This window comes from Buceros rhinoceros, unplaced genomic scaffold (genome assembly GCF_000710305.1).
Source record: "Buceros rhinoceros silvestris isolate BGI_N320 unplaced genomic scaffold, ASM71030v1 scaffold16388, whole genome shotgun sequence".
Classification (NCBI taxonomy): Eukaryota; Metazoa; Chordata; class Aves; order Bucerotiformes; family Bucerotidae; genus Buceros; species Buceros rhinoceros.
In genome coordinates, this window is record NW_010427572.1 from 5295 (window position 1) to 15584 (window position 10290).

Below are 10290 nucleotides of genomic sequence, written 5' to 3' on the forward strand. Positions count from 1 at the left end.
TCCTGCTGTTTCAAAAGTGCAACTGACTGACTTACTCTGTCCACGGAAATGAAAAAACCTTCCCAGGTTTCCTGTGCAAGGGAATTTGTTCCCTTTAGACAAATAACACTTTCTTAAATAAAGTGGAAGTTAGTGCAGCACCTGTGTTAGAAATGACGCTGACCCCTGCAAAAGCACTGCCCACCCCTCCCGTCGCACCCCAGAGTGCTTTAAGCCAGATGGATGGTTCCTTGTTTCCCTTCTAACTGCCAATAATATGGCAACGTGGCTTCTCCCTGACAGCAGGACTAGAAACTTACTTGTAAGTGCCGCAAAGTGGCTGAGTCCACAGCGAACGTGAGCAACGCGGACATCTGGATTGAAGTCTGACCAGCCAAAAAGGCTGGGTGGGATCATCTCTGGCACCGCTGTCTCTATTAGGTTCGGTCCTTTCCCAAGAATTCCATATCCCCAGACAAAAACATTTCCTTCTTCTGTATTACAATAAGAAAACATTCAGTAAGAAAGTCTGTGAAATCCATGCCACGACTGAGAGTTAATCAGCTCTGAAGGGTATTTTCCTCTCTGCCACAGCAGTCTTGCATCTTCCGATTATTTAACATTTGCGAACAATGCATTCTCCTCCAAACACCTTCATTTTTCCCTACGCTGGGCAAACAGATCAAGCTTTGGAGGCAAAACTTTCCTGGGAAAACAATGCCAACATAGTGTGGGCTGGATAAAATACTTCAGCTTAGTGACTGGTGGGACAGAGGTCGACTGCCTGTTCTTTGGAGGCATGGCCAAACCAGCAGCACTAGTCACTCTGCCCGGCATCCTGCCTTCAACTGGGTGCCTGGGAAAGGCAGCAGAGAGCACAGGACAGCGGCAGTTGCTCTGTCTGCCAGCTCTGCTCCCTCCACACTAGAAGCTCAAATGTCTTGTCATCACAACCATATCATACAGATGAACATCTTCCTGGAGATGATCCTTCATAAAAGCAGTATAATCCTCTCCCTCGTTCCTTTACTTGGTGACTTTTGAGTCGTGCTCCCCTGGCCACTGGTATTCATTAGGAAACCTACAGCAGAGCTTTGCTGTTCTTAGAACTCTACTTTCCAGCCTAGTTTATCACAATTTATTTACGTGTCAGATTTATATTGAGTCTGAAGGTCTCTTCTTTCTCTCAAGTGTTGCCCTACTTCCTCCCTCCGCCCATCTCCATTACATGGCCCGTGTGATCAGCAAGCAAGACTGGAACCACAAGCAGCAGCCAGGCTGCTGTTCCGTTTGCAGAAGCACTCACAGCAGCACTGGGAGCAACGTTCTGTGCTAGTGAAAGCAAGTCCCCTAGTGCACTCCCAAACCACGGGTTTCCCAGTCTCCCACCTTTCCTCCTAACAGAGAGGACTTTCCTGTTCCCAGTAAACAAGGTGCTTGCTCCATGAAGGTACAACCCACCTACTGCATGGCCCTGCACTAAAGAGGGTGACTGTAAAGGTGAACTCACCTGTCAGCACAACATTACCAGTCCCTCCACACGCAGCCTCCTTTATCTTCCCAATCTTGAATGGCAAATGTCTGGGAACATTCACCTGTATGAGGTTGCAACAGAGTTGTTAGAGACAATGTAGACTGCAAACTAGACCCACATTTTTGAGTTGTTCCCTAGTTCTGGTTAGAGCTCACACACACTGAACTCCTGATATCGACAACCTTTTCTGCCTGAATAACAGAACAAGTGTGAGTCCCTGGATTTAAAAAACTACATGAAAGTCATTAAGGCTGAGAGTGCAGGTGGAAATGTTACCCCCTGGAAAGCTGACATGCACGGCAACAAAGCTGGGAGTGCTTAACGGCTGCTCACACCCCTGGCTCTAGTCAGACACAACGGGAAGGTCAATTGGTGAGCACAAGTGCAAGATCTCACAATGGACAAGGTCACTAGATGCCACCACAGACCAGGTTCTTCGAATACACTAGGGAAAAACCACTCCAAGAAAATCACCCTTCTTCGGTACAGTTCAACACGACGGAAACCTACACGGCTTGACACATGTGAACAGGGACCTTGGATTTCATCAGGTAACATCCAGCTCTGCTGTTCCACCATTTGGACTTTATCTACGCTGTACCTCAAACTCCTGCTGTGGCAAACACACTATTCATCCACCTCGGACCCCTCTGACCTCCCTCACACACCCAGCCAGGAAATGACTGCACTGCTTGACCTGGTCATTGTCATCAACCCTTATGGGTCTTGGTAATTAGCCCCACATTAAAGATACATCAGGAGAGGCACAGGAAACAAAGGCACCTATTTTGCTAAAGCCGTACTAATGCAATTGTCTGCTCTTAGCCTTCTGCCAAGAATAGCTCAGGTATTAATTAATTCCCTGACTCCATTTCCTAAAGCGACTGTACAAGGAGACCATCTGCCTAATTACCTCAGTACTACAACACTTTCTGTCAAGTTAACACTGTATTTTTGCCCCACATAAGTTTGTGCAAAAAGATTTTTATCTGTGAGACACTGGGATTCGTTTAGGACTCAGCTATAAACCTGCTATGGTTGTTAGTGAAAAACCCACCTCCATACTGGCTGTTGGAAGGGACTTCCAGGGATCTTCCTGTCCAAGGCCATGCTCAGAGCATGACCACCCGAGACTCCAGATCAGCCAGCCAAAAGACTACTTCCTGTCCCAAAACCAGCACCAAGATCTATCCTCAGGCTAGATCTCAGTTTGATGCAAAGCCCATGGGATGGGGAAAGGAGAACATGGGATGTACTCTTCCTTTACAACAGACTAACAAAGTGGGGGGAAATGCCGCAAGCCTTTGCCTGTCAATAGCTGGGAAACATCCTGCCCTACAGCTATACAAACAGTTCAGACAGATTGGTTGTGTAAGCAGAGGTAAACCCAGCCTGCCAGTGGCGTTAGTTTATATTGATTTACACCACTGTCAAGAAAACACAGAGCAGGGAGAAGGGTGTAATTTTTAACTGTGCGCAGCAGCTGAGCTGAACCATGTAAAAACACGCCCCCAGGCCAACTGACCTGTGTAGTTTCTGTGACACATGCCAACTGCAAGTACTCTGAATTTCCCCAGCCAAAGATATCTCCTTCATCTGAAACAGCCAGACAACAGTCCCCATAGGAAGAGACCTGGATAATGTTCACTCCAGCAATGTCACCACGGAGCTTGGTAGGAACACTGGTGATGTCGTAGTGTCCAAGACCTGAAAGAAAAAAAAGTAGAGAGATGATAAAGAATTTTTTTCTAGACACAATTTCAATGCCTACACAGGACCATTTTGTCATGTTACAATTCAATCACCCTCCCCCAAAAGAATGCCTGTATCTCTTAGCCATCAGCCTTGATGGACAAGCAGCCACAAACTCCAGTTCCGTCCAAAGCTACCTCTCTAGGGTACAAAACAATTTTATTCAATCAAACCCAGAAAACAGCCTCATCTCTCGTCTGCACAGACCACAGTGTTTGAGAGCAGTAACCAAGCTGGGCAGATAGCCCAACAGAAGGGAGGTTTCACAAACCAGTTGCACCCTGTCTTCTGCAAGGAGAGCCAGGAGCACACCGCAACCCATTTAGACAGCAGTGGGTGAAGTGGCGAAAGAGGCTGGGTAGCAAATGCTCTACACAACAAAGAAGACAGAATATAGATGACAGAAACAAGATGGGCTACAGTATGTCCACACATGGGAAGAACTCAGCTGCAAGAGCAGCAGAAGGATGGAACAGTAGAAAGGGTTATGAGGAAGTTCTTCGACAGCAGAAGCCACCAGAATCTTTGGCCTGGCCAAAGATCCAGGGTTAACAGAGCAGTAGCTGTTGAAGGTCTCTGTTAGTTCAAAAGGAGCAAGAAGCAAAATGGACCCCAAAATGAGAATCGGGAAGGCAAAGCCTGCACCGCACCAGGAAGCCAACTTTCCCATGCCACTTCCCCATCCCCTCAGTAGCTTTTAACAGCAGGCACATTCTCCTCAGACTGCAGGCTTGGACTGCCAGCGTGGCATCCTAAAGCTCCTCTAAATACAAATGGGATTGTCTGGTTACATAGGAGTACTGAGAACATCTGCACACAGCTGGAAACATACCACCCCTTTCTGTTGGCACAGGCATGACAGATACACATCACAAGCTCTGCATTAGGACAGCTTGCTGCATCCATCGATTCACTGAAGTGCAAGCCAGGCTGAGCTCCTACCTGTTTGTCCATCAGCTCCCCATCCGCAGGCATAGACCGTCCCTTTCTTGGTTCTAAACAAACTGTGGTCCTGCCCGCACACAACCTGCACACAGACAGCAAGTCAGAGCTGGTCAGGAAAGATCATGTGTTCAGAATCAATTTAACAAAGCATTTCTGGCAGACAAATTCAGCTATGAACCTCTACAATGCCCATCAGCTCAGATTTTTACTTTTCTCTCCCGATCAAGCAGCTCTACAGACAGGGAAGGCTCAGAACAGCACATCTCAGCACAAGAAACAGCAGCATTTTCTTTTAGTAAGTGATGCTGCAGTTGATTTGTTCCGAGATCCAAAACAAGGCCTAGTTAACAGAAAGCTCAATTCAGCAGTACAACACAATAAAACAGCAAAGGGTAAATAAGAGATCTCCTTTCCCAGAGTGCTACCACATGGCTCTCGATGCCAGCTGCAAACTGCTATTGATTCCGTGCCATGTAAGCGCTCTCGGAACACATCTGCTCTCAAACTGACATTTCTGTTGAACTAGCAATCATGCCTGCCACAGGCTTGGCATCAATTCAAGCCAAGATCTTCAAAAGCAGACGTTAAAAATTAGCCAGAGATTAAAGGTATTCATTCCACAAGTTAAGAGAGGGACTACCAAGAGTATTAGGCATGTAACTGCTGTCATCAAAGACCAAACAGGTACCGATGATTCAACTCTCTTAAAAGAAACAACATCATGAAAAATCCAAACCGAAGTTGACCAGCCCAATTCAAAACATCATTAGGCTGTAGCACAGCACACTCCCATCACGTGGCCCTTCCCCTCCAGGAGGCTGCATGGAAGCAGAGCAGTGTTTGCCCACGAGTACTGCTGCAGCGGCACAGACATGCTAGAGAACTGCCCCCGTGCCTGGAAGTACTGCAGACACATGCAGGCTCAGCAGCACTTACGCTGCTCTGTAGTGCCTCGCTCTCTGCAAAACCTGCCCTAGGGAAATGCTGGCAAGTCTAAGCGGAGGGTCTCACAGCTCACTTTTGAAAGAAGGAAGACAAGACTCAAAATAAAACAGTTCCCAAGTGACACAAAAGTGACCAAGGGGGAACAAGAGCAAGAAGTCTGGACAGGAAGAGATGAGTTATCAGAACAAGCTCTCTGCCACTCCAGTCCCTTCGTCACCTTAATGGTGACTCTGTACAGTATGCCTAAGTCTCTCTTGTACTGGGGAGCCCACAAATGGACCCAATACTCCAAGTGTGGCCTCACCACTCCTGAGCAGAAGGGAAGGACCACCTTTCTCGACCTGCTGGCAACGCTCCTTCTAATGGAGCCCAGGATACCACTTGCTCCTCCACAGCAAGGGCATGCTGCTGGCTCACTGTCAGCTTGGTGCCCACCAACACTCCCAGGGCCTTTTCTGCAGAGCTGCTTCCCAGCCAGCCAGTGCACAGCACATAGTGGTGTCTGGGGCTGCAGGACTTGCTGAACTTCATGAGGTTCATGTCGGCCCATTTCTCCAGCCTCTGGATGGCACCATCACCTTCCGGTGTATCAGCTTCTCCTCCCAGTTCTACCTCATCTGCAAACTCGCTGAGGGTACAACTCTGTCCCATCATCCAGATCATTTGTGAAAACATTAAACAGGATCGGAAACAGTACTGACCTCTGGGATACAGCACTAGTAACTGGTATTTAACTAGTCTTTGTGCCAGTCATTACTACCCTCTGTGCTCAGCTGTTCAGCCAGTTTTCAATCCACCCTCAGAATCCAGTTCAGGTGATCCTCCTACCTGGACAACTCTGCTGTCAAACTCCTTCAGCTGATGAATTAGATGGCTGTCACTGGGCACCACCAAATGACCACCGAGAAGAGAAAAAGCAACACAGAGCATTTCAGCGGCTGCAACTGAAAACGTGAAGACAGACCTGCCTTTACTGACAGCCACTTTGCTAGTACAAGAGAGATTCTTTCCCATGTTCTCTTACATATCTAAAGAGCATAGTTCCACTGTAAAGTTACTGCACAAAGAAGGAAAGTAATTTTGCGTTCTGTTACTGAAGAAGTTAAGAACTGTCCCTTTGGAAATATATCCTCCCATGGGAGCTGGGGGTGGAGCAATCCTCAAACACATGCCCTAGTCTAGGATGAGCTCAGACACAAGATAATACTGCAGTACCTATATAAACACTACACTGATCTAGAGATGAACCAGGAGCCCAGAGCACGGTGTAGCGTTAATGTCATTCCTACACAAAAACAGGCATTCTGAACAATCCAACAACTAACTTCCAGTATCAAGGTGAAAAAAGCCTAGCTACATTACAGCTGTTTTCTTAAACTCTACAGACCAAGTCTTGTGGATCACAGAGAGAGCAAGGAGCAAGATCTCTTGTAGGCCCTGCCAGGGAATTAGTAACTTTCACCATATTCCCACCATCTACTTACATGACTATTGTCTTACAGAGCACTTTCAGAACATGCTTTGGTGTGGCCCACAAGAAGCCTGTAAAGGACAAGCACTACAGATTCAAAGGCAGTTAGAGCAAAGAGATCCCACAGAAGGACGCCTCCATCATTAGAAGGCAGTTCGTACACCCCCAGGAATAGCACCTGCACTCCGAGAGGGGACCGACTACTAACACCAATTACCTCAAGCAGGTTAAGAAGCTTGGGTTTCCTCACTATGCCCTGCGAACACTGCGACATGCTGACATCCTTCTGTCTTTTGTGAGTATGATCAGAGGAGTGCTCGTGCCCAGCTCAGGTTTAAAGCCAGACTGTTTATATGACGCCTGCAGCATAAAAGCTTGTTCCCAAACTCCTTCATCCTAAACAGCATCTTTATACTTCCAGATTTTTCCCACCTCCAGGCTTTTCTGTAGAGTTGTTTTCATGCAATTATATTTTTAACATTAAGGAAGTTCAGGATATTTGGATTCTCACCTGTAAGTTTCATCTTCAACAACCTTCCGACCACACTGTCCGTAAGAATTGTTTCCCATTGTGAAAACTGAAAAACAGGGATAAAATGCGCTAGTTTTATTACTGTCCAATGGCCTGAAAGACTAACAAAATATTTCCATGCGGCCCTCAGTATGAAGGTGGAGCACAGTACTGTAAAAACTGGTGTAAGCTTTCTTCAAACCAAGTCCACTTAAATTCAAGTGACTGAATCCATTTTTGTCAACAGTATCAGGGTGATGTAGTTGCAAGCACAGCAGCGGTACCTGGAGCCCACTGGCTGTTTGTCAGTAATTGCCTAGTTCATCCCGCTGTTGCCAAGGAGACTCAGAAATAGATCAGTGCTCCCATAGGAGTGTTAAATCAACAACCAACCAGCTCACCCACCGATAAGCAGTGCTGGATCGCTCAGCGCAGCACTGAAGCCACTGCACCGAGAATTCCCAGGGACGTGGAGAGCCAATTGAAAACAGGATCTTCTGCAGAAAAGCCTATTAATTAATCGTGTGGCTCCCTGGGGTTTCAAGGGGAAGGGAACAGATGACTACTGGCATTCCAAAACCGACTGAACTAGACAAACAGGCTACACTCCAGTGAGGCCTGGGCTAGATATATAAACTCTGGTTCGCAACACTCCTAGCACATAAGCTTCCAACACATCTACAGCTTGAGCCAAGCAGAGCTGAACGCAGGGTTCCCAGCTCAGGGCCCTCCCTCCAGGGAGCAATCCCATAAAGGCCAACAGCCCCCTCCACGACATGTGCAGTGCAGACAGCCCGTCCGGGGGCCAGCTCTAAGGGACAGAAGACAATCTTGTTCGGAGCTTCTAATAAAAGCAGCCAGGCATCCTTGTCACCAGCACAGTGATATACTGTACCTCCTTCACTGTCTGTCAGGACCAGGGAGTGGGCTCTCCCACAGGACACCTGCAGGACTCGAGTCTGCTGCGGCTTCTCCAGTGGTAGTGGAATTGGAGATGGTTCCAAGACATATTCATAGCCCTTAGCTTAAGGAAAAAAGAGACGTTCAAAAAGTCGGTAGCTTCCACAAAGCAAATTCATCACATTTTTGCTGATCCTGTTGTGCATACACACGCTCACTTCTATTTTGTCACAAAGGCAGATACAGTTTAGAAGGCCAGGACACTAACCAAAGTAAAAGGCTGACTGGCATTCATCAGCAGGGAAGAACTGAAAAGCCATTGGGATGGTTGAAGCCAACAATCACTGCCTAATCCAAACCGCACCATACCCAGAGGCTAAACAGTATTAAGGCAGAATGGGGAAACTGAGGCTTTCAGCCTATGTTCAGCCACCCCGGTGAATAAGGCTGGATTATTAGAGCTCAGCTCCAAGCTCGAACTGGTGCAGCTGGGGATACTGCGAATTAGGTGTAATAGCAGTGATCACAAAAAGAGAGAGCGAAAGGTGAGCAAAAAAATCTTAGGGTTTCATATTTAAAGAACAGTAGATTAAAGGTCCTTTTAGAAAAAAGGAATGAGAGAAACATTAGCTAGCCCGGCTCCACAAGGGATAAGAGATCTAACGTTTACAAAAGAAAATGACAGGCTGTACTAGAAAAAGACAACTCAGTAACAGTCAACTGGGGGAAAAAAAGAACAGCAAAACATAAATCAGTACTAGGGAAAAGGTTAAGGGGAGATAAAAAGCTTTAATATCAAAGAAAGCCACTGTAACAAGAGCAATCAAATCCCAGAGGGCCCAAGCAGGGCTCTGCTCACGTATAGCAGTGCTTTACCCAGTTCTGACTGCCTGCAGTTTAAAAACCCCAGAAAATCTACCCTTCTACAGTAAGGCACTACTTGATGCACCGACAGGCATCGCATCGGTGTTTGCAAACAGCGCGGCCCTGACGTGCGGTGCAGCAGGAACTGGAAGGCAGCAAAGTTTGGATCTGTCTAGAGAGACGTGGAAGTCACAGAGCAAAAATCCTTTTTCTCTCTCTCTGCTCCTTCCAGCAGAGCAACAAACACAACAAGGATCTGTGGTAATCCCCACTGATAGCTCTGGGGTTTTGGAGAAAAGAGGCAATGGGGTGGCTAAGGAAGAGGAGAGTAAATTATTAGTAGTTTAGCTTAGAAATAGCTAAGGTAAGAGCATGAATTACAACCACCTTGAAGTCAGAAGCCTTAGAAGTGTCTGTAAGCCCGGTATAAGACAGAACAGCTGAATCACATGCTTTTCCTTCAAAACACCATTTGATATTAAAACAAACCCTTTACAGCTTCTCAAAAAATTCCACTGACTGTGTAAGATGATCTCTGTGGGAAAGGAAATTAGTTTATAGGTGCAAAGGCAGCAGAAGTGAGTGAACCATCTTCCCAAAACTGTTTTACTAACTAGTCCACCATGTTGTCTACTATCAAACAATCAAGCAACACCTTAACCAACACACACGCTTCTGCAGAAACAAGTTACTTAGATCTGAGTTCCATCCAGGCAAGAATGTCGGTGCACAGAACAGACACACACCTGGACCAATACAGGGCAGACAAAACCACAGCTAAGTTCCAAAAAAAGACCTCTTAAAAAAAGCCAAACAAAACCAGCCCAACGCTCTGCATCAGCACCTCCTACCCAGTTTTCACACCTTCTAACGCAGTTTCCACATCACATGAATCCTGTAGTGCCACCATCTAAGCCTTTAAAATACTTCAACCCTTACTGCGATCTCTTCTGCTCCTCTGGAATCCAAGCTGGGAGTCCTTGTTCAGCCCCATGCCCCACACTTTGGTGATGTCCGTGGTTCGAGAGGCCAGCAGTGTGAATCCATAACCGCAGGCAGCAGAGGAGATCTTTGAAGACAACGAAAAAACACACCATTCAGTTATAAACTGTGGCTTATTTTTGTGTTATTCTGGACCCATTCGAACACAATGGAAAGACCAAATAAATTAAAAAAAAAGCCAGGCCCAACAACAAGGGATACTAAGAGAATACTTTAAGTCCTTTTGCTAAAAAAAAGGCCCATACAACAGGTCTGACCTTCCTTGTGTTCAACGTGATGTTTGAAACATGCAGACAAAAGAATAATGTGATTTTCAGCATCAGCTGCCAACTTCATCATGGTAAGAGTGGCCATGAAAGACACAGCAAACACTTCTCCAGTAAATAC

At 46.6% G+C, this 10290-nt stretch overlaps 1 protein-coding gene across 1 annotated transcript in view; it reads right to left on the reverse strand.

Annotated features, from left to right (window-relative positions):
* The window catches only part of WBSCR16 (Williams-Beuren syndrome chromosome region 16), a gene marked incomplete at its 5' end in the record, with an annotated part of 13059 nt that extends 3089 nt beyond the window's left edge, over positions 1-9970 (reverse strand). Inside the window, 8 exons of the mRNA XM_010141957.1 lie at positions 300-473; positions 1490-1574; positions 3039-3220; positions 4208-4292; positions 5984-6035; positions 7138-7204; positions 8033-8161; positions 9841-9970. Coding sequence (XP_010140259.1) covers positions 300-473; positions 1490-1574; positions 3039-3220; positions 4208-4292; positions 5984-6035; positions 7138-7204; positions 8033-8161; positions 9841-9970 — 904 coding nt within the window. The remainder of the gene's footprint in view (positions 1-299; positions 474-1489; positions 1575-3038; positions 3221-4207; positions 4293-5983; positions 6036-7137; positions 7205-8032; positions 8162-9840) is intronic.
* Between the last annotated feature and the right edge of the window lie 320 nt (positions 9971-10290).